General features: G+C 36.8%; 1 protein-coding gene across 1 annotated transcript in view; it reads right to left on the bottom strand.

The window, feature by feature from the left end:
* The window catches only part of LOC113047422 (zinc finger protein 721-like), a 153,083-nt gene extending 132,477 nt beyond the window's left edge, over positions 1-20,606 (bottom strand). Inside the window, exons 1-2 of the mRNA XM_026208768.1 lie at positions 20,095-20,606; positions 8,616-9,875 (exon numbers count right to left, since the gene is read on the bottom strand). Coding sequence (XP_026064553.1) covers positions 8,616-9,875; positions 20,095-20,320 — 1,486 coding nt within the window. The 5' untranslated portion in view covers positions 20,321-20,606. The remainder of the gene's footprint in view (positions 1-8,615; positions 9,876-20,094) is intronic.
* Between the last annotated feature and the right edge of the window lie 4,504 nt (positions 20,607-25,110).

The following is a 25,110-nucleotide window of genomic DNA, read 5'->3' as shown; positions in this document are numbered from 1 at the left end:
GAGGGCGAAAGCCCAAGGACCCCGGCCCCACATCACACCCACCCACAGCTAATCAAAACCCTACATGGTAGGGACCAGTATGCCACAGCCAGCCCAGGTCCAGAAGCAGCAAGAGAGAGAGAGCGAGAGAGAGAGAGAGAGAGAGAGAGACAGAAAGAGAAATTTCAATATAATCTTATGAGTATTTTTTTACATATTTGATATATATATATATAAAATAGTTGGTGTTGTTACCTCTTCCTGACCTTGCTCCCCCCAATCATGTGTGAACATTGATGGTGTATAATTGAAGATGGCTCCAGACAAAGAAGGTCAGTGACTGTTAGGAGTTAAGAAGAAATAAACAAGAAGGGTGTAGTTCTAGTATATAATCTATACGATGTTTGAAAGGGAGCCAGTGCAGTGTTGACAGGACTGGGCTAAAATGGTCACACTTCCTGGTTCTAGTAAGAACTCTCGCTGCTTCATTATGGACTAGCTGTAGTTTGTTTACTAAGCGTGCAGAACAACCACCCAATAAAGCATTACAATAATCTAACCTTGAGGTCATAGATGCATGGATTAACATCTGCATTTGACATTGAGAGCATAGGCTGTAATTTATATATACTACTATGTGGAAATATTTGCGTAATGCTGCCCAAATGTTTAAGCAAAAAAACAAGGTGTGGTTTCACTAACCGCAGTTAATGTTGAAGCAGTCATGTCAGGGAGATTTTTTGTGTTTCCATCTGCAAGTAGATGAATTTAGGAATCTTTCAGATTACTTGCAAGAGAACAGCAAAGCATTTTATGGACGACCGTTTCATGAACCTAGGAGAGGAGATAATTCAGACTTTGCTATGACTAGGGCTGTCCCGATATTAGATTTCTCATATCATGGTTATTGTGGCCATAACAATTCACAATATCAATATATTGTATTATCTTTAGAAACCTTGGGAAGAAAAAGTCAGTTAAATTATTTTTTACTTTGTTTATTGAGATTTTTTCTCTTCAGCCAAAGAACATAAGGATAAATGCAGGCCACAAGACTCTGGCTTTCTCCGTGTTCTTTGAAGCTCTTATGAAATAACAAGAGAGACAATATTGTCAAGTTCAACAGTATGATGAATAATTATTAATGGTAACACTTTACAATAAAATGTCATTTGTTAACATTAATGTATTAACACAAATGAACAGTGAACAATACATTACACAATTTATTAATCTTTGTTAATAAAAACAAAGTCATTCATTGTTCATGATAGTTCACAGTGCATTAACGTTTACAAACACAACTTGAGATTTTAATAATGCATAAGTAAATGCTGAAATTAACATGAACTAAGATTAATGAATGCTGTGGAAATATTATTCATTATTATTTATATATGTTAACTAATGTAATAAACTAATGTTAACTAATGAACCTTATTGAAGAATGACTGCAGATGAGGCATTAAAGGAACACTCCGACTTTTTAGGACTTTAGCTTATTCACAGTATCCCCCAGAGTTAGATAAGTCCATACATACCTTTTTCATTTCTGTGCATTCTATAGCATAGTAATCCCAATAAGTGACAAAATAATGCAAACATTTTCCTATTTACATGTTGTGATCTGTATAGACGCAGCGTGTACAAATAACAAGGCAATATGAGACAGAGACCATTTTAATCGTATAAATACTGGGAACTATATTCTCACTAGGCATAGGAGCACAGTTAACACTACTTGGGCGGAGTGATTAGCGCAGCACACGAGACGCGCCGTGGTGAGGAGCAGAGAGTTCGCTCAGAGTTGGGGTAATATAGTTAAAGCAATTACTAGATAGTAAATTTATATTGTACAATCATGGGTGTTCGCTGTATTGTAAAGAGCTGCGACAATAAACAGGGGAGACCAGGTAATAGTATGATGTTTCATAGAATTCCAACCAAAAACGCTGACCTGATGAATCGATGGCTACTTGTTCTGGGTATAGTTCCAAACACACTTGTAAACACCATCACAAAGTATTTCGTTTGCTCTGAATATTCTACTGTAGACGACTATTTTGAAAAAATGCAAGTTGCCACACGGACCATGAAACGTGTGCTAAAGGATACAGCCATCCCATCGATAATAAAGACAGGACAAATTGGATCACCTGTTGCTGTGGTAAGTGTTCCGCTATTTTTTGAGATGACTAACATTAGCCATACTGTAACAGTGCCATGCTAATGTAATATAACCTTAGTAGTGGCACTATTACGTGAATAGGGGCTCCGTGTATCCCCTTTATTGTTATTATTGTGTTGTCATGAACACACTGCTCATGATCATTATAACAAAATCACTTACTTGGTGGACAGCTGACCATTAGGTTCACTCGGCATGGGGCGTTGCTTCCAGTTGATCTTGTCACAATGGGAAAATACTACAACTGCGGGTGTATTAGGGCAGAGAAATCTTATGTTGTAGTGACGCAAATATTTTGATTGTCATCAAGCCTTGACATTGATGGCAATATCCAGTCCCATTCATTACAACAAAGGCACTCGGTTCTGTCGGCATAGGTTGGCATGTTCCACATTTACACCACCAGTCCGTGTTTGTTCTGATCCACCCTTCGACATCAATCTGTTCGGCATCTTGTCTTACAGCTTCCAAGGTTTGTAACTCCTCGTCTGTGTATTCTGGCTCAAAACTATATGGTTCTGGATCTTGGTTTGATACACAGTAAAATTCCTCTGAGTCTGACAATTCCTCAAAGTCAGCCATGATCACGAGTCACGTCTAGCTAGATAGTCACGTTTGTTTGTTTCCGGAACCATCAACAGGGCGTCTCGTGTGCTGCGCTAATCACTCCGCCCAAGTAACGTTAACTGTGCTCCTACGCCTAGTGAGAATATAGCTCCCAGTATTTATACGATTAAAAATGGTCTCAGTCTCATATAGCCTTGTTATTTGTACACGCTGCGACTATACAGATCACAACATGTAAATAGGAAAATGTTTGCATTATTTTGTCACTTTTTGGGATTACTATGCTACCATTATCCATTTACATCCAGTCTTTGTGCTGAGCTAGGCTAGCGGTGGGTGCATCAAATAACACTTACAGAACGCACAGAAATGAAAAAGGTATGTATGGACTTATCTAACTCTGGGGGATACTGTGAATAAGCTAAAGTCCTAAAAAGTCGGAGTGTTCCTTTAAGTGCATGGCACTGTGACCAACTGAACATTTTACAGAGTTTAACCCTTTGAGGTCTAAGGGGGTTTTGGGGTCCGGGAGAAGTTTGACATGCCCTGACTTTTGTGCTTTTTTCAGTTGCTTCTAAACATTTTCATGGCTAAAGTCTGAAAACACTGTATTCAGTACAAACTGGGCGACAAAAACACAATCATGTACATGCATGCTATTTATATAAATATATATAAATGTAGCAATGTGGTCTCTCAGTTTTTCTAGATTAGTTTTAATCGTGTAACTGTTAATACATTTAAACAAAGAATTCAAGTGTGACTACACACAGGCCGTATTGATTGTAAATACAAAAATAAGACGTGGAAAGAAAATGCAGTACATTTTAAAATAATCACCCTTTACTTTAATATATGAACCTGCTGTTAACAGGTTAATATAACATTTCCCAGTCTATGACTAGTAAAATAATGGCAACTTTGATGAACACCACTCTCCTCAGAGTGGCTGCAAGTCCTGCGTCATCTTCTTTTATGACAGGTGTCAGCGTTAAGGCACAATACTGCCACCTGGGAGCTCAAACAGGTAGTGAAGCTGGATTATTTACATGTGGTGTGGTGTTATCATCAGAGAACTGTTCTTTTTAAATATTGTGAATATCGCTATTACCAGTATATCGTCACACACTAAATTAACACATATCAATAATTGTTCCTTTGAATATCACGGTTATCACCCATACCAATATATCACGATACCCCTACCTACAACAATCTGGTGCTTCTGAATCAGCTACTGTAAGTATGTTTTGTCATTAGTTTAAGTATTTGCTATTGACTGTTCAACTGTGTCGCACTGTATGTGTGTGTGTGAGAGAGAGAGATAGAGTCAAACAGTTGAGTCAGCTGTCTTATCCGTCCATGGCTTGTGTACTGCAAACACATATGAGCTTCATCACTGTGTCTGTCACGCCACTCTGGACCTCTTTCGAGATTGAACTGATCGTAAAACTAAAGACATTATTAACTGTCTTTACATTTATTTTGAAAGAGGAAGCTTGAGATTTTGGAAAGGGGTGGTGTGCTTGCCTTGTTCGGCCAATCACAATGCACTGGCTCAGTTGCTGAGCAGACTGGGCTTGTTGGATGGAGCAGACTGGGCTTGTTGGGTGGAGCAGACTGGGCTTGTTGGGTGGAGCAGACTGGGCTTGTTGGGTGGAGCAGACTGGGCTTGTTGGATGGAGCAGACTGGGCTTGGTGGAAGGAGGGACTTTGTAGAAAATTATGCCTTTGAAAGAGGCGGGGCATAGAGGACCTACAATAATGTACAGTATTTTAAAAAACAATGTTTTTTGAACATTAAATCATGTCAACATAGTCTGTTAGTCAAAGATCCAAAGATGAAAGATTAAAATAGACATTATCTTAAGTTTTTTACAGTGAATAAAGTTAATCAAAACCAGCAAATTCAACTGTAAGATTCAGATCAACACAAATATGTAGTTACTCCTCAAAGAACAATGTCACAATTGTATTGTTGTAAATCATTTTGTTTCATGATATAAATTATATAATTGTGTTTCTTATGAGCTTCCTGTGAGTTTTATAAGTCTAACAATCAGGGCCCATATTCATAAAGATTCTTAATGCAAAAAGTAGCTCCTAGTGAAAAAATTCTAGGAAAATTCTTAGAAATGTGGGCATTTACTCATAAAATTAAAGAAAAAAATCATAATAAAGAAAAAAGTAATTCAGAAAGCATCTTAACCCTTAAAAGAGGTCTTAAGGTCATATTTTTTAGGAGCACGGACGAGGACTTTTAAGAGGCCCAAATTTTCCTTTAATAATGGCCCAGTGTCCATCCACTAACTGGGCTAACAGTAAACACTGTTTGGCTTTCTCGCATTCTTGGTTTTGATTCCATGTTTGATACATTTAAACCAACATTCAAACCACCACTTAAATAAGACAGCAATCACTGTAATTGGACAGAGTGGAAAAATTTTTATAATTCTAAGCCAATCAAATACCTTATAGGAAATTAAAAGCATGGTAAATAAAAAAAGGATTTATATACACACATATAATGTGTGTGTGTGTGTGTGTGTGTGTGTGAGAGAGAGAGAGAGAGAGAGAGAGAGAGAGAGAGAATGGTCAAACAGAAAAAATTACGCATGTAAATTCAAAGTGACAATTAGAATTGACTTAAAATCACTTTTTTTTTCCTTCTTGGACAATCAACCAATCACAGTCTTCAAAAGATTGTGTCATACATAGCAACGGGGTCAACCCTGCCTCCTCACTAAGATGAAAGTTTTTGTCTTTTCCTTACTCAGAGTTGCTCTCAGATCGGTCCCGAATCGCTCTTAAGCTAAGACTCCTACGTAAAAGTTTTTAAGCTAAATTAAGAGTTTTCTGAGAGGATTCTTATAATCTTTATTAATACGGGCCCAGGGCTTTACATTAACTTTTTTGCTCACTAGCCGATGTAGCCAAGTTACTAACCACACAGCATTTTTACTAGCCACATTTTTGTTGTTGTGAAATTACCTGATAAAAGTTTATGCTAATATTTACTTGAACTAGATTACAACCCTTTTAAAACCACTGTACAAACCCAAATCAAGACTACATAAATGTATAACAATACAGTGTCATTATCATTAGCTCTGGTTGTGTGTAAAGCTCCTTTTTAAATAAAACAATGCATTAAGATGAAGACATAAAAAAAGTAGTTTCTAATTGCATAATAAAAGTGATGCATGGATGTAGAAGATTAATGAAAAAGTTTTTTTTTTTTAAATAACCTAAAAAAAAAAAAAAACTAGCATTAGAAACACTGTCTTTTTAAATATCAGAATCAGACTCAGAATTACTTTATTGAACCAAACTGAGAAATTATTTTACAAGTTGCAATGGAAAGTAGGTCAGTCTCGAAACCTCTGACACTTTGGCAATTGAATCTCCATTGACTGGTGAATATGTTAGTTTACTTGCCACCAGACTGATTGATATATATATATATATATATATATATATATATATATATATATATATATATATATATATATATATATATATATATACATACACACACACACACACACACACACACACACATATATATATATATATATATATTTGTAAAATGGTGCAGTTTTAACATCAATCAAGCTTTATAATAATCAAGTATTATTTAATATAACTTAAGCAACTAGAAGTAAATTTGTTAACCATGTTTGAATGCATATTACTCATTATTCATCGAACTGAACTTTAACAAACTGAATTTCATCAAACTGAATTTTAACTTGAGAGGTGGTTGTTTTTTCTGTCATTCAATGTTTGACAAAAAATGGGAAAAAACTAACAAAAATACTGATAGGAAAATAATAATATGAATTCTAATAATAAGAACTATAAAATACACCAAGGATTACTAAAGGTTAATGAGCTGCTGGATTTATAAATATTAATCAGGTTTTGTGCATTTGGTTGAACTGATTTACTCTCTGCGATTTGTCACGTCGCGCCACATCTACTGTAAACAGCATCACTGATTATAATGGGGTCTATTGCATTTTGTTGCGCCGCTGGCGCATGGTGTAGACACTGTGAGAGCCACGCAGATGTGTGTGGACACTGAATTATGCTCACCTCTATCTCAATTTATGCCTGAAATGACACAGCCTATGTGCAAAACTATGTCAGAATATACGTGAATATGAATCTACATTTTCCTCTTACTTCAAACCAATACTTAATTTGTGGCTCATCATTAGCCTATTATTATTAATAACAAAACATGCTAAAACAGTACGATGACAATTTCTCTAATATTAAACTTTGAACTTTTATTAATATAAGGAAAATGTTTTATCTGCATTGTTGCACAAAAAAATTAAAAGGTCTTTGGATTTCCTCTTTCTTTAAAACTATAGTAGTTTGTGGTTCATTGTTAGCCCATTAATTAAAACACATAAGCCATAAAATAGTACAATGGTACAAATTCCCTTTGGCATTTAAAGATCTAAATTTTATTAACAAAAACGAATAAGATGGATATTGTAACCAAAATAAATAAGGTATTTTCCCCCTTTTAAAATAAATGCTTAGTTTGTGGTTCAATGTTTTATTTTAAATGAAAACAGCAAAAACGACAAACTCGCTTAGCCGAAATTAAACTTTTATTCACAAAAGGTGTGCTTGCATCAATCTCATCGTGCGACAAACCAATCCCTGTTATAGCCTAAATAGAAGCTCTGCATACGCTTGCACCTGTCAATTGTTTATATTTTATATGAATTCATTTTGCTTTTGTGTAATAGATGAATAACAATTTATTTGTTTTAGATTTTTTATGTTTAGATACTTCTTTTTTTTATTTTCCTCTGTCCTGCACACACCCCGCATCCCGCACCGCTCTCTGTTGCATCAGGTCTCGCAGGAGCAAGTCTGTACTTGACTTGACTTGACTTGACAATGCGTGTGCTACATCCTCTTTACAATCTCTAGATTATAAACACTGCATTCTGTCAGCAATGTAACGCAGCAGTAATGTATTAGACTTAACGTAACAGATAGTAACAGTTGGACTGAAGAATATAAAGCACTTTTTTATTTCATTTGTACCATTTTTCTATCGTATTTATCTGTTTTAATTTTCTTAACTGATTTAATCACCTACAAAATCACCACAATCATTAATTTTTTCCCCCCAAATAGAGCTGTTCAGATCAACCTGTGATTTTTTTCCATATCGCAATATACATTGCCGAGAAAAATTATCACAATGTGTGTTGTTTTTTCCAATATCGTGCAGCTCTACTAGTAAGTTTAGTCAAGCTAATAGGCTCAGTAGCTTCTACAGCATGAACACAAACATGTAGTCCTCCATTGTTGTTGGTGTTACATGATGTAGCGGTGTCTGACTATAGTAGAGAAGTGGGGTGATGACATCATTGTTTAACAAAATACATGGATTGGCAGTAAACAAAAACAAAAAAGGTGTCATTTTCAGATTTATCCACTCTGGGACCTGGTTTAAAAAAAAATTAATTCACTCTCCCAAAATGTTGGATCCATCTGGAGGAAAAACATATACCATACAAAATATTTACATATACAACTAAATGTGTCTCCGCATGTACGGGGCCTTACTGTGATTGTTTTTTTGTATGACTGTGTGGAAGGAACACTTCTCACGTACATTGCGGTGATGTGCTTTCTATCCAGTGTGAATCCTCTCATGTGTTTTCAGACTCGATGTAACACTGAATCTCTTGTCACAGTGTGAACACTTGTAAGGTTTCTCTCCAGTGTGAATCCTCTCATGTGTTTTCAGACGTGTCGAATTACTGAATCTCGTCACAGTGTGAACACTTGTAAGGTTTCTATCCAGTGTGGATCCTCTCATGTCTTTTCAGATGTGTCAAATCACTGAATCTCTTGTCACAGTGTGAACAATTGTAAGGTTTCTCTCCAGTGTGAATCATCTCATGTCTTTTCAGATTTCCTGTACGAATGAATCTCCAGTCACAGTGTGAACACTTGTAAGGTTTCTCTACAGTGTGAATGCTCTCATGTGTTTTCAGACTTGATGACACACTGAATATCTTGTCACAGTGTGAACACTTGTAAGGTTTCTCTCCAGTGTGAATCCTCTCATGTGTTTTCAAACGTGTCGAATTACTGAATCTCATGTCACAGTGTGAACACTTGTAAGGTTTCTCTCCAGTGTGGATCCTCTCATGTCTTTTCAGATGTGTCAAATCACTGAATCTCTTGTCACAGTGTGAACACTTGTAAGGTTTCTCTCCAGTGTGAATCATCTCATGTCTTTTCAGATGTGTCAAATCACTGAATCTCTTGTCACAGTGTGAACACTTGTAAGGTTTCTCTCCAGTGTGAATGCTCTCATGTCTTTTCAGACTCGATGTAACACTGAATCTCTTGTCACAGTGTGAACACTTGTAAGGTTTCTCTCCAGTGTGGGTCCTCTCATGTCTTTTCAGACTCAATGTAATACGGAATCTCTTGTCACAGTGTGAACACTTGTAAGGTTTCTCTCCAGTGTGAATCCTCTCATGTGTTTTCAGTTCTGCTGACTGACTGAATCGCTTGTCACAGTGTGAACACTTGTAAGGTTTCTCTCCAGTGTGGATCCTCTCATGTATTTTCAGATGTGTCGAATCCCTGAATATCTTGTCACAGTGTGAACACCTGTAAGGTTTCTCTCCAGTGTGGATCCTCTCATGTGTTTTCAGACTTGATGATTGACTGAATCTCTTGTCACAGTGTGAACACTTGTAAGGTTTCTCTCCAGTGTGAATTCTCTCATGTGTTTTCAGACTTGATGATTGACTGAATCTCATGTCACAGTGTGAACACTTGTAAGATTTCTCTCCAGTGTGGATCTTCTCATGTAGTTTTAAACTGCTCACTGAACTAAAAGTCTTTTCACACCCAAAGCACATGTACTCTCTCACACCAGTATGTATTTTCTTATGTTCTTTCAAACTTTGTAGATGCAAAAAACTCTTACCATACAAATTACATGAATGTGGCTTCTTCTTTGCATGAACTTTCAAGTGTTTCTTCAGAAGTGAAGCCCATAAAAACATTTTACCGCATTGATCACATGCATGCTGCTTCTCTTGATGATTTGATTCTTCATTTTCCTCTTTTTCTTCAATGTACTCTGAAATAAAAGTTAAATTATTTGTTTTTGGTATATTGTTAAAAGCTGAGAATATACAATTTACATTTTTTTTCTTCAGATTTAATGACTTTTACTAATTTAATAGGGAAACTGGGTAAACATTTTTAAGCATCACTTTATCACCGTCACAGCCCTAGTAAAATGTATATATTTTATATACACAATTATATGCAGTAGGTAGACAACCAGAATGGGTAATACCACCGCGGCATGCAGGTTTGCATGACCAAAATAAGAAATGTGCTGTGTAAATAAGTTCAGAAGGCACGTTTTCATACTGCTGTTAATGCGCAATTACCATTTTAGATCTACAAACTTTACAGTACAAGATTTTTTTTCAAATTGAATACATAAATCTAGGCTATCCGCTAGCGTTTTCAAAGCAAAATTAAAAACTGTGACATTTCATTCACTGACGCTCTACAGACGGCAGCGCTAAACCCGGAAATCCATGTACTTACTTGCTGGCAACCCGCCAAAATAAAAGCTGGCCGATTTTCAGTTTGTAAATTCAGAAAGTTTAGATTAAAATAACAATAGCATTTTTTTTTATAATAATAATAATATTATTTTATATTATTATAAGTTTTATATTATTTTAAGTTTATTATAAAATAATTGTATATTAATTGACAATAATTTGCAGGGAGTTATTGATTATGCCATTATGTCTATACATGAGCGCTCAAATGTCTGATTTCACATGATTTCACGAGCAGGTCAAACAAAAAAGCATATTATTAATAACTATGACTGGACTGTCACACCCATACTGTTATAATGACGACACCATTATAATAAAACGCTGTGTATTTTTAGAGTTTAGCTGCCGTGTTTCTGCACATTGTTTTGTGAAGAACGCATCCACAAAAGTAGTTCACATTCAGAGCCGCACAGACACGTTCATTTGCATTTGGGCTCTTTTTACAGATAGCAAGCATATTAGTCCTAATATTAACGTTATGTTGTATAAATAAAGCGTATTCTACATTCAATTATGAGTTTAATCCCATTGATCAAAAACCTGCTATCAAATGCTCACTCTACGGGTCCTCTTCAGTGTGCGCAGCTCAAAACAGAAATACAGAACATTAATAACTACTGTCATATAGTAAAATATGTAAAAAATTTGTATTGTTAGGGTTTCCCTGACATTTAATTTTAACTATTTGAATCAAAACATAAATACATTATTTATCCCATTTGTATTTTGCGAAGCATTAGTTACACATTTTCCCTGTGTATTAACATCACTAATAATGGCTGTAGAATGTCTGACTTGATCAGCCGAATATCAGCAAGATTCGAAAATTTCGATTCGACTAAGAAAATCCTTAGACGGGAACACAACTAATAAATATATATATATATATATATATATATATACAGTATTGTTCAAAATAATAGCAGTACAATGTGACTAACCAGAATAATCAAGGTTTTTAGTATATTTTTTATTTCTACGTGGCAAACAAGTTACCAGTAGGTTCAGTAGATTGTCAGAAAACAAACAAGACCCAGCATTCATGATATGCACGCTCTTAAGGCTGTGCAATTGGGCAATTAGTTGAAAGGGGTGCGTTCAAAAAAATAGCAGTGTCTACCTTTGACTGTACAAACTCAAAACTATTTTGTACAAAAATTTTTTTTTAGCAATCCTGTGAATCACTAAACTAATATTTAGTTGTATGACCACAGTTTTTTAAAACTGCTTGACATCTGTGTGGCATGGAGTCAACCAACTTGTGGCACCTCTCAGCTGTTATTCCACTCCATGATTCTTTAACAACATTCCACAATTCATTCACATTTCTTGGTTTTGCTTCAGAAACAGCATTTTTGATATCACCCCACAAGTTCTCAATTGGATTAAGGTCTGGAGATTGGGCTGGCCACTCCATAACATTAATTTTGTTGGTTTGGAACCAAGACTTTGCCCGTTTACTAGTGTGTTTTGGGTCATTGTCTTGTTGAAACAATCATTTCAAGGGCATGTCCTCTTCAGCATAGGGCAACATGACCTCTTCAAGTATTTTAACATATGCAAACTGATCCATGATCCCTGGTATGCGATAAATAGGCCCAACACCATAGTAGGAGAAACATGCCCATATCATGATGCTTGCACCTCCATGCTTCACTGTCTTCACTGTGTACTGTGGCTTGAATTCAGAGTTTGGGGGTCGTCTCACAAACTGCCTGTGGCCCTTGGACCCAAAAAGAACAATTTTACTCTCATCAGTCCACAAAATGTTCCTCCATTTCTCTTTAGGCCAGTTGATGTGTTCTTTGGCAAATTGTAACCTCTTCTGCACATGCCTTTTTTTTAACAGAGGGACTTTGCGGGGGATTCTTGAAAATAGATTAGCTTCACACAGACGTCTTCTTACTGTCACAGTACTTACAGGTAACTCCAGACTGTCTTTGATCATCCTGGAGGTGATCATTGGCTGAGCCTTTGCCATTCTGGTTATTCTTCTATCCATTTTGATGGTTGTCTTCCATTTTCTTCCACGTCTCTCTGGTTTTGCTCTCCATTTTAAGGCATTGGAGATCATTTTAGCTGAACAGCCTATCATTTTTTGCACCTCTTTATAGGTTTTCCCCTCTCTAATCAACTTTTTAATCAAAGTACGCTGTTCTTCTGAACAATGTCTTGAACGACCCATTTTCCTCAGCTTTCAAATGCATGTTCAACAAGTGTTGGCTTCATCCTTAAATAGGGGCCACCTGATTCACACCTGTTTCTTCACAAAATTGATGACCTCAGTGATTGAATGCCACACTGCTATTTTTTTGAACACACCCCTTTCAACTAATTCAACTAATTGCCCAATTGCACAGCCTTAAGAGCGTGCATATCATGAATGCTGGGTCTCATTTGTTTTCTGAGAATCTACTGAACCTACTGGTAACTTGTTTGCCACGTAGCAATAAAAAAATATACGAAAAACCTTGATTATTCTGGTTAGTCACATTGTACTGCTATTATTTTGAACAATACTGTATATCGTCACGATCGTCAGCTGGAGTGACCATATGCCGCGTTTCCATCGAAATTACCCAGAACATTTTTACCAGGAACTTTTTTTACCAGGAACATTTTTTCCCAGACCTGTTGTTTTCTGCGTTTCCACCACAGTGTAAAGTACCGGGAAGATAAGGCAAATGACATTCGACTGGGGAGTGTGTTGTCCGCTACAACGCAAGTCCGGTAAATCTATAAACAGCAGCGTACTTGATAACTTCAGTCAGCTCGTCTTGGCTACTGCAATTTTCCTTACTGTATAAACGAAATAGGATATAAAATACCACTGCCTCCTTTCGTTTTCATTTAAACATAATAACAACTGCAGAAATGTACTTAGTTCAGGGATATGTGTAATGTTATATACAGCCATTACAATGAAACGAAATATTATATAGACTTGCCTTTTTTTATTTTCATTTTAACATATAGATAAATTGAATACAGACAAAAGAAAACCTGTTAGATTTACCCCGCAGCTGAATTATATGTTATGTTTAACCACTAAAGACACATCAGAACTAGCGGCACATATCAAAAGGTCTATCCCAGGAGAGGCTGCTTCTGCGTATAGATGATCACTGAGCTCCCGCTGATTGCGTGGAGCTCACCGTATCAGAGATCAGCGAAACAAATAATTTTTAAATAGGCGCTGTCTTTATAAATAAACAACAGATTTGAGTTTTAAACAACTACATTCTCTCCTGAAATACTTTTAAAATTACATTTCATGACACATTAACAGTAATATTTTGAAAATGTTGATCCGAATAAATGGTGGTTGAACTCAACCAATGTTGCGTGAACTCAACCAATCAGGATGTTTTGCGTCAAAGTCCCGCCCCCGAAAGTTCCGTAACTTTGAAAATGTACCACCTCGCCAGCAGGGACTTTCTGAGGGGCATTTTTTTACCCGGAACTTTATTTAGTTCCTGGTTCCTGCGGTGGAAACACACCAAGTACCAGGCCAAAGTCCCTAGTTCCTGGGTAAAGTTCCTGCGGTGGAAACGCGGCTATAAACTCCAATAGAGGGCACTCCACTCAGGAAATGACGACGGTTTCACTCCTTAAAGGATTCAACAGGAATCTACGCATTATACATGACCGGGACACTTTACTTTTACAGACTAGACACTTTACAGACCTGGGCCCGTATCCCTAAATATTCTGAGAATCCTCTCAGAGAGCTCCTAACTTAACCTAAAAATTCATTGCCAGGAGTTTTAGCTTAGAATTGATTCCAGAACATTTTCAGTGAACTCTGAGCAAGGAATGGATGGAAAATCCTATCTTAGTGAGGAGGTGTGGTTGACCCCGTTGCTAGGTATGAGTCATCATTTCAAAAGCCGTAATTGGTTGATCCTACAAGTTTGATGAAAATTAACTTTTGGTGATAATGAGCAATGGATGTACCCTCAAATCAATAAACATAATTATACACTCTAATCTTATGCAGACTGTAAATGTAAATAATATTTCACATTCAAGAAAATATCTGGAAAATGAATAGTAAGCTGTAGGGGTTATAGCCTAACATTAGAATCTAAAATATGTGAAAACTTAAGCTCATTACACCCTGTTCAAATAATGATTTGTGTCTTATTTGATCATATTAATATCCTGGCTGGCATATTTTGTACTTTCACTCCCATGTGGACCCCATTGAAAACAAGACGGCCTATCTCAAGGGGCTGTCCTTAATGAAGTAGAAATTACAACGTTACAACTCAGTGTGGTCTTAACGAGGGTAACACGGCTCAGCTTTTATCAATGTCTGTGATTGCTGGATGGTCTATTTATGAAGGCTTGTTAACAAATATCATACAAACACAGAAAATTGAGAAAAAAAGGAATCACAAGCCGAACTGGACTGAGGAGCAAGGTTTGTTGCTGGCCCAGTTGGTGAAGTAATTGCATCTCTAAGGAGATCCACCACAAACATAATTCCTGTACGATCTGTAGCGTTTCAATAACTCCCTGTCATCCAGTGTTTGCAGGACATCTCTCCTGCCTCCTCTGTTGGCCATTTTGTGCAGCTGCTTAGGGGAACTCCTAAGCCACTAAAAGTCCTCTTACCTGCTCTTAGCAGATCTCGCCTTAGGAGCCATTTTAAGCGCTAGGAATCTTGAGGAATAGCTTTTATATTAACTGGGATTTTCGTGTCACTTTTAGGGGCAATTCTAAGAAAACATCATGACTCTGAGAATTTTCTTAGAATTTGGCCACTAGGAGCCACTTTTTGCACAAAAATTCTTTAGGGATATGGGCCCTGACATCTTGGCAAATTTAAAAGTGCTGGCAAATGCTAAACGTAATTACAGTAAGATTGTTATTCATGCCGGCGCTAATGATGTTCGTCACTAAAATTAACTTTAAAGAGGTGTGTGAACTTGCAAGCACGATGTCAGACACTGTAATATGCTCTGGTCCCCTCCTTGCTTACCATGGTGACGAGATGCATAGCAGATTGTCATCACTCAATGGCTGGATGTCTAAGTGGTGCCCACAGATTAACATAGGTTTCATAGACAATTGGATGAGCTTGGTGATTTTACATCAGAGTTAGTTCTGGCTGCAGATAAAGTTTTAATAGTTGGTGATTTTAATATCCATGTCGATAATGAAAAAGATGCATTGGGAACAGCATTTATAGACATTCTGAACTCTGTTGGTGTTAGACAACATGTTTCAGGACCTACTCATTGTCGAAATCATACTCTAGATTTAATACTGTCACATGGAATTGATGTTGATAGTGTTGAAATTATTCAGCCAAGTGATGATATCTCAGATCATTATTTAGTTCTGTGTAAACTTCATATAGCCAAAATTGTAAATTCTACTTCTTGTTACAAGTATCAAAGAACCATCACTTCTACCACAAAAGACTGCTTTTTAAGTTATCTTCCTGATGTATCCAAATTCCTTAGCATATCCAAAACTTCAGAACAACTTGATGATGTAACAGAAACTATGGACTCTCTCTATTCTTGCACTTTAAATACAGTTGCTCCTTTACGCTTAAGGAAGGTTAAGGAAAACAGCATACTCGCACCCTAAAGAGAGCAGCCCGAAAAATGGAGCGCAGCCCAAAAAATGGAGCGCAGCTGGAGGAAAACAAAACTAGAGGTATTTCGTATTGCTTGGTGGGAAAGTAACACATCCTACAGAAAAGCATTAAAAACTACTAGATCTGATTACTTTTCTTCTCTTTTAGAAGAAAACAAACATAACCCCAGGTATTTATTCAAGACAGTGGCTAAATTAACGAAAAATAAAGCCTCAACAAGTGTTGACATTTCCCAACACCACAGCAGTAATGACTTTATGAACTACTTTACTTCTAAAATCAATACTATTAGAGATTGCAACCATTCAGCCGTCAGCTACAGTATCACATCAGACAGTGCACTATAGACCCCCTGAGGAACAGTTCCACTCATTCTCTACTATAGGAGAGGAAGAATTGTATAAACTTGTTGAATTATCTAAACCAACAACATGTATGTTAGACCCTATACCATCTAAGCTCCTAAAAGAGGTGCTTCCAGAAGTCATAGGTTCTCTTCTGACTATAATTAATTCCTCATTGTCATTAGGATATGTCACCAAAACCTTCAAACTGGCTGTTATTAAGCCTCTCAGAAAAAAAAACACAACTTGACCCCAAAGAACTAGTTAATTATAGACCAATCTCGAATCTCCCTTTTCTGTCCAAGATACTAGAAAAGGTGGTATCCTCACAATTATATTCCTTCTTAGAGAATAATGGTATATGTGAGGATTTCCAGTCAGGATTTAGACCGTATCATAGTACTGAGACTGCTCTACTTAGAGTTACAAATGATCTGCTCTTATCATCTGATCGTGGGTGTATCTCTCTATTAGTTTTATTGGATCTTATTGCTGCGTTTGACACAATTGACCACAGCATTCTTTTGCATAGACTTGAACACTTTGTTGGCATCAGTGGAAGTTCATTAGCATGGTTTAAATCGTACTTATATGACCGCCATCAGTTCGTAACAGTGAATGAAGATGTATCATATCGATCACAAGTGCAGGTCCTTTTCCTATTTGGCGCCTAAACTCGGGAATAACCTACCTAACATTGTTCGGGAGGCAGACACACTCTTGGAGTTTAAATCTAGATTAAAGAACCATCTCTTTAACCTGGCATACACATAACATACTAATATGCTTTTAATATCCAAATCCGTTAAAGGATTTTTAGGCTGCATTAATTAGGTAAACCGGAACCGGAAACACTTCCCATAACACTATATGTACTTGCTTCATCATTAGAAGAATGGCATCTACGCTAATATTTGTTTGTTTCTCTCTTGTTCCGAGGTCACCGTGGCCACCAGATCCAGTCTGTATCCAGAGGGTCACTGCAGTCACCCGGATCCAGTATGTATTCAGACCAGATGGTGGATCGGCACCTAGAAAGGACCTCTACATCCCTGAAAGACAGCGGAGACCAGGACAACTAGAGCCCCAGATACAGATCCCCTGTAAAGACCTTGTCTCAGAGGAGCACCAGGTCAAGACCACAGGAAACAGATGATTCTTCTGCACAATCTGACTTTGCTGCAGCCTGGAATTTAACTACTGGTTTCGTCTGGTCAGAGGACAACTGGCCCCCCAACTGAGCCTGGTTTCTCCCAAGGTTTTTTTCTCCATTCTGTCACTGATGGAGTTTCGTTTCCTTGCCGCTGTCGCCTCTGGCTTGCTTAGTTGGGGTCACTTCATCTACAGCGATATCGTTGACTTGATTGCAAATAAATGCACAGACACTATTTAACTGAACAGAGATGACATTACTGAATTCAATGATGAACTACCTTTAACTATCATTTTGCATTATTGAGACACTGTTTTCCTAATGAATGTTGCTCAGTTGCTTTGACGCAATGTGTTTTGTTTAAAGCGCTATATAAATAAAGGTGACTTTGACTTAATCTAATTATACGTACTTTATACAGTACACACTACTATCCAAAAGTCTTAGTCTTAGGCTGTCTGTTGTCAGACTGCATGTGCATTCAACAATCTTACTAGATTATTATTAAAGGGGGGGTGAAATGCTCGTTTTCACTCAATATCCTGTTAATCTTGAGTACCTATAGAGTTGTACTGCATCCTTCATAACTTCAAAAAATCTTTAGTTTTATTATATTCATGAGAGAAAGATAGTCTGTACCGATTTTTCCCGGAAAAACACGACCGGCTGGAGGCGTGACGTGTGGGCGGAGCTAAAGAATCACGAGCGCGAGTAAGCTTTTGCGTTGAGAGCATGTGGAACCTGTGACATTACCGTGAGGACAAAACCATCATCCAAAACAAACCATGGCTTACAGTCAGATTCAGCCGTTTATTTATGATCCAGAAACAGATCCCGAGGCTGAAACTGAACGAGAGCAGCAGCAGCAACGACTCGCTCCGAGCGGGGCTCGAACCCGGATATTTTAAGCAATTCTACTCACCGCCTGCGGTTCCAACACACGATCGTTACCCTTTTTCGTTGGGACTGCATCATCCTTAAGAAATAAACGATACGCAAATCCGTTGTCAAACTGGGCCTTGTTTGTAAAACAAGCATCTTCGAAATGCAGGGAACAAACAAAAACACTTGCACAACTCCGTTGATGCTCTGTAAAAATAAACTCCATCCACTGGTCCCTTAATGCTGTTTTTTTTTTTTTGGTAATCTGTGCAGGGTTGTCTTGCCCCGGCAACCAAAAACACACTCCTTTTGTGACATTTCGCGACGCTCTCGCTCTGATCAGTGAATGTCTGTGCTCTGCTATACTGGAGCGCGCGCTCTTCCGGCAGACGCGCCCTTAGGAGCCATATAAGGAAATTCCGCTCCATCTAACGTCACACAGAGCCATACTCGAAAAAAACTTTCCGAAACTTGTGACAAACCGGAAGGAGTATTTTGGGAACAAAAATACTCCTTCAAACGTACAACTTAATTTTTGAAACTTTGTCCATGTTTAGCATGGGAATCCAACTCTTTAACAGTGTAAAAAACTCAGTATGCATGAAATAGCATTTCACCCCCCCTTTAAAATGAATGGCAATGAATGTTTGGAAATGTAAACTGATATTTCCTACTGACATACAACAGCAAAAGATATAAATAACTGGCTTAAAACCCTTTTTTGGGGCGAAAATACTAATGTGCCTAAGACTGTAGGCTACTTTACAAATGACATTGTTGCTACTTTACAAAGAATGAGCATACAGTCATTCACTGAACTGATTACAGACAGTGACAGACAGCACTCATTTTAACTAATTTTAGAGGTGTTTTATACAGTTGGTGCAGTGCTTGTGTAGTTGTTTTCGACGGCGGTAAAGTTATAAATCCATGCCCTTTACGTTGCACAAGGCTTAATTTCTAGGGGGAAATTAACAATGAACCATTTAAATTAAATAAACGATTTAACTACGTGACATTATAATGTAAAACCAATACTAAAATATTCAGAAAAACATCCGTTATTGCACAAAGTTCAGTTTTTTTAATTACCGTTTTATGGGTTTTAAAATAATTTTACAACTTTTAATGCATTAATATAAATACATTAAAGGACAACATCGTTTGATCAAACCAACTGTAAAATATACAGAATATTATTCAGTATAATGCGCAAGGCATTGTTTTTCAGATGATGCCTTTGTTGTTTTATATACATTATTGAATCAACAGTTTTATATAATATCCTCACTTCAATTAAACTGACACAGTTTGAGATAAATGTATCAAACCAACTGTATTATATTCTTTATAATGTACAAGACATGGTTTTTTAGATTATGCTTTTATTGTTTGTATATTATTTATATTTTATTAAAGGATACTGCAAGAACTTTAATTTATCACCCTTTATTCATACTGCACAAAAAGTGGTTCAATAACATTGAATGGTACAAAATAGTCAAAGGAACTTTAATAAAAACCCATGGTTAAGTCTTGAGTGCAGCAGTCTACACCTAGACTTTATATAAAAACACCCACAGAAATTCTCCAGGGCCCCAAAACACCCGATAAGTAAAAAATTTAAGCCTAATGTAACGTTATCACAAACAGTCATTAAAGATGAATGAAGAACAAAAAAATAACTTAAAAAAGTAAAATAAATATGAATAAACACCAACCTCCTTGTTCCTCTTTTTTTATTCTGCATGTTTCTGGTTCTTCTTGTTTTATTCTCCAGGTTTCTGGTTCCTCTTGTTTTATTCCCCAGGTTTCTGGATCCTCTTGTTTTATTCTCCAGGTTTCTGGTTCCTCTTGTTTTATTCCCCAGGTTTCTGGATCCTCTTGTTTTGTTCTCCAGGTTTCTGGTTCACTCGTGTTCTCTTCTCTCTCTTCTTTAATGAACATAATTTTCACAGCAGCAGATCTCAGTTCAGATGATAAACTCCTCCAGATATTCCTGCTCGCTTCAAAACTCAAGAATGTGAGGATATTACAGGTATTTACTGAACTGATTCAAAATCTGTATTTTCTCTCTATAGAAACTTGTCTAACCGTTTGTATGAAGGCAGCACACCGACAAAACAACAACAGAGATCGCGGTGAAACTGAACTTCTTCCTCTGAGGTTTAATGATGTTTGTCAAACAAACGTGTGTGTTTAGCGCCTCCCGCTGGACTGGAGCGAAGCGACGAGAGGAAGAAAGACCAGAACGGTGGAGAAGTGTTTTTTTTTTTTTTTTATTGCAACAACATTATAACCAAACAAGGTAGTACATGAACACATTTCCAAAAATATCCACAATTATTCAGACTTGGTTGAGCATAACCAGACTTATAACAACAAACAAAAAGAAAACAATGCTACAAAAATTTAATTATATCATTCCAACATAGAGGACAGCTTAAGGGTTTTTTTATTCTTAACAAATTTTAAGGATTGATATAAAAGTTTTAGCTTGTTACACCAATTAATAAAGGTGGGTTTAGATTTAAACCATCTGCATTTGTGAATAAAAAACCTCCCAAAACATATCAGAGAATTGAGAACAAATTCAAAATCTTTGTTTTCATGAAAAATACCAAACCTAACTACCTTCACATTGAATGGTGGTAATTCAACATCTTTGGAACATAACAAGTTTTGCATCTCACTACAACAGAAGTGAACTGAATCACACCAAAAAAAAAAAAAAAAAACATGCTCTAAAGTTTCAATACTTGTTTCACACAAAACACAATAATTTGCATCAAAATTTTAACCTTAAAAATTATTTTGTAGGGTAAATCTAATTTATAATCTTGAAGCACATGTTGGAGGAAGGTTTTCCTGCACAAACAGAAGCAGCGGTTTTAGGACCCCGGTTATAGGACCCTAGTTTTTTTCTGCATGCGCTTCCTACTGAACTGGATCACCGAAAACACTCATTTGAGATGGACGACATGGACAATCAGACTGTGAGTACCGATATAAAATTAACTTTTATTATATTACGTTTAAACGAAGCAAAGTTTACATAAAGCCAAAGTGAGAGCTGCTTACTATGAATCAATAACTAATTCCCACAAATTTAGAATTCATATTTTAGATGTATTAATTATTCGTGGCCATGATTTAATGAATCCTTGTTGCATTTTATAATAAGTAAATCTAGCCAGCACATTAATTTAGCTTAAAAGATGAGCATGGAAGCATGCTGATGTAAAATGCGTAAGATTTACCTGGAGCTTACTGTATTAGTAGGAAAACTTTCTTAATCATTGTTTTACCTTATTGGTTAAGTATAAAATACCTTTCATAATTCAACTGCCTGTTTGCACTACCAATTAGCCTGTCGTTTTGGCATTGTTTTGCAATAATGAATGAGTAGTTTGGCGGTTCAAAAAACAATTTAGCCTACTCTGCAGGCCTACGACACATAATGCCCAGTGCACCCTTTTGTTACTGATATTTATGTTGACACAACAGTGATTGTTCTCTGATAACTATTTCAGTGAAGTGGGAGAATTTAACAGACAAATTGCCAAACAATTGAGAAAAGAAGGGAGAGCATTCAATTGGTGGGTATTGCTTTTATATATATCCCAGACAGCACACGTACGTCTGGCCGACGTCGGCCCAAGTGCAAAACATCGGCCACATTACCTCTAACATCTAAGTGTCGGCCAAGCGTAAGCAGATATAATTCAGTCAATGCTCTGTTTTCGCAGCTCATCAAACGTTGGCTCCCTACCGCTGGCCGATGAGGTGCTCATCTCTGCTCGTGCTCAGAGAGAATCCCAGCGACAATTGGTTGACAGGTAAGTTTTCGCTTGAGGTAATAAATAAATCAATAAATATGTAAAAATACTACCGAAGTGCATATCATGTATAACCTTAATGTATGTAACTTCTGTTTACATTGTGTCAGTCGGTCAGTATAGAATACTCTCTTATTTCAAAGGTGGAATCGTCAAATATGGCTTTTAGAAGATCATAGATGTAGTTATTTGTAATTTATCAGGATAAAACTATACAGTATTCACTTTCAACTTCAACTGTAACGTTAGTGGATTGTTTGACAGCCTCCCTCTTGCACTTAAAGGCCGTGTTGCAAGGTTAATTTTTTAACGAATATGTCCAATTTGCTTGTTGGTAATAAACATTTAAACTTTTATCCATCGATTTTATGTTGTTGGGTATCACAAAACGGAATATAATACGAAAAAATAGGTACTATCTTACAGCGGTCTCCTTTCCCCCACAATGCATTGCATCACGTTACGTTGGGGAGAGAATTTACCGAAGCCGCCTTGAGAGCAATTAGAGTGACTAGAGAGACGTTCTCTGAACTAACCTCATGATCACTTCCACTAGATATAAAGAAAACATTGATTTCTCACTCGGTCCTATTCAATGACAGTAATAAATAAAAAAAATTATATATATATATATATATATATATATATATATATATATATATATATATAATTATATATATATATATGTGTGTTTGTGTGTGTGTGTGTGTCATTATTGTGCACTGCTGCTCGTAAACTAGCTCCAGTGCTCATTGCTGCGATGCTTAATGATAGCAACTCACCAGGACACTTCACCAACTCTCCACTCATTCTCCTCGGACCATGCATAGGCTTTGACGGACATCAGTTCTTGGCAATTCCTCATTTGCCCTCTCACGACTGGCTCGATCGAAATTACACGGCTGTGGGCCATCATACATGTTTGCTCTCGCCACCTCTTCCTCATCCCAGTCAGTTGCTATAGTTCTGATGCTGCGTTCCAGGCAGGTTTTTGAGCTCGTAATCACTATTTCATACCACTACTAACGACTTTGTACCATTCCAGGCAAGTTACGCCAAACTTTCTGAGCGCAAGTAATTGTAACTAGATTATTTATTTTATTGCAACGTTGCATTGACCTAAAATCGTTTTTTCAACGTGTACTACTTCCATAAACACTGCATCCATAGGCAGTATTATCTGTAGGGGCTGTCATTGTTGTTTCGCGTGCTGTGTGACCTCGGAACTCGGAGTGCATCGATCCAGTATGAGACACGAGTTCACGGGTGGTAAGTCACGGATTTGATTGCCGTTCCAGTGCACTTTCATGGGTTTAAGGTTGGAAAAACACAGGTTAGGGTTTGCCTGGAACGCTGCATCATACTAGACTGAAGCTACCTTTCCTCGACCTCTCCCCAACATGACGTCATCACCGAGTTGCGTAAAAAAAACGTTAATACCAAAAACTTAAAAAATAGGTCTTTAAAGACCATTTTTGAGACATTTTAAAAATGATATACATATCTTGAGTGATTTATGTACCAATTAATCGAAAGTGGTGTTTAACCTGCAACATGGCCTTTAATGCAGCTCATGCTAGCTGTTAGCCATAATTTTAATAAACCATTGTAGAACCTTTTATAGACTGAGGTTGCCGAAATTAAGTAGGATTTATAATTTGCGACTTTCTCCCTCAAGCGACAGGCCTGTAAATTGTCATCTGCTCTTTATTGGCATTTGTTTTCCTTTTTTACATACATGTTTTTATGCTAGGGATGTTTCATTCACAAACCGACCTGATACTTTAGATTTAACAAATCTTAAATGAACAAATACATTTTTTACACCGTGGATTAAAATGCTGATAAAGACAAGAAAAGATAGGACATAAACACATAGTATGACTGAAATCTTAGTGTAAAAAAAAAAGTTAAAATAAAACATGGCACCTAAAAAAATGTATGCTTGTGGTATGAAAAAGATGACGACAGTGCCTTACGACAGTGGTTTTCAAATCTGGACCTGGGGACCCACAGCACTGCACATTTTATACGTCTCTCTTTACTGACACAAGCTTAGTTTCATGGAGCTCTTTCCTGAGGAGCTGATTATCTGAATCAAATGTGTTTAACTAGAGTTAATGTACAAAATGTGCAGTACTATGGGTCCCCATGACCGCGATTGTAAACCACTGCCTTTATGAGCACCTCCTGTGCTTCTAAGCATTTTAAATGTTTAAAAAATATAGGAGTCTACCTGATTTTGAGCAGTGTAAAGGCTCTCCCCTATTCCTAAATCATACACAACCACATCACTCCATTTCCCACTGGATTTTCATTTGTTATTGTGACTGTGGAGGCTGGACCTTGTTCTGTTGGGGGATCTGGGAGTATGGCCTTGTGTAAGAAATGACATACATACTAAAGTTAAATTTGTCAATATGGTTCACTTTGAGAGTTCAGTATTAAAAGTAAGTAAAACGTATTTATATAGCACCTTTCACAATGCCACTAGATATCACAGAAATTTGCTTTCAGACCATACTGTTAGTTTAAAGCTTGTGTTTTTTCAAATATTCTACAGAACCCATAGTTCTCAATGATAATGCCATAGAGTTCCAAAGCCTTGGAGCCACAACACAGAAGCCACTGTCACCCCTTTTCTTCAGACAAGTTCTAGCAATAGTTTAAAGGTCTAAGCTTACCAAAATCTACACAGACATTTTTAGAATACAATATATTTGTTTCAGTACAGAAAATTGTTAAAATATTAATCTCTCACATATTAAATTATATTTTTAAATGATAAAAGCAGTTCAATTAAGATATACCGTTAAATAAAAAAGGTCTGGCTGTGCTTAATGGGTACATCTTTTACCCTTTGAGCACACCCCATTCCTATTAAGCTCACATCATGTT

The sequence above is a fragment of the Carassius auratus genome, chromosome 28 (genome assembly GCF_003368295.1).
Source record: "Carassius auratus strain Wakin chromosome 28, ASM336829v1, whole genome shotgun sequence".
NCBI classification, from domain to species: Eukaryota; Metazoa; Chordata; class Actinopteri; order Cypriniformes; family Cyprinidae; genus Carassius; species Carassius auratus.
The sequence above is the reverse complement of the archived record's forward strand: the minus strand, read 5'-3'. Positions and strand labels throughout refer to the sequence as shown.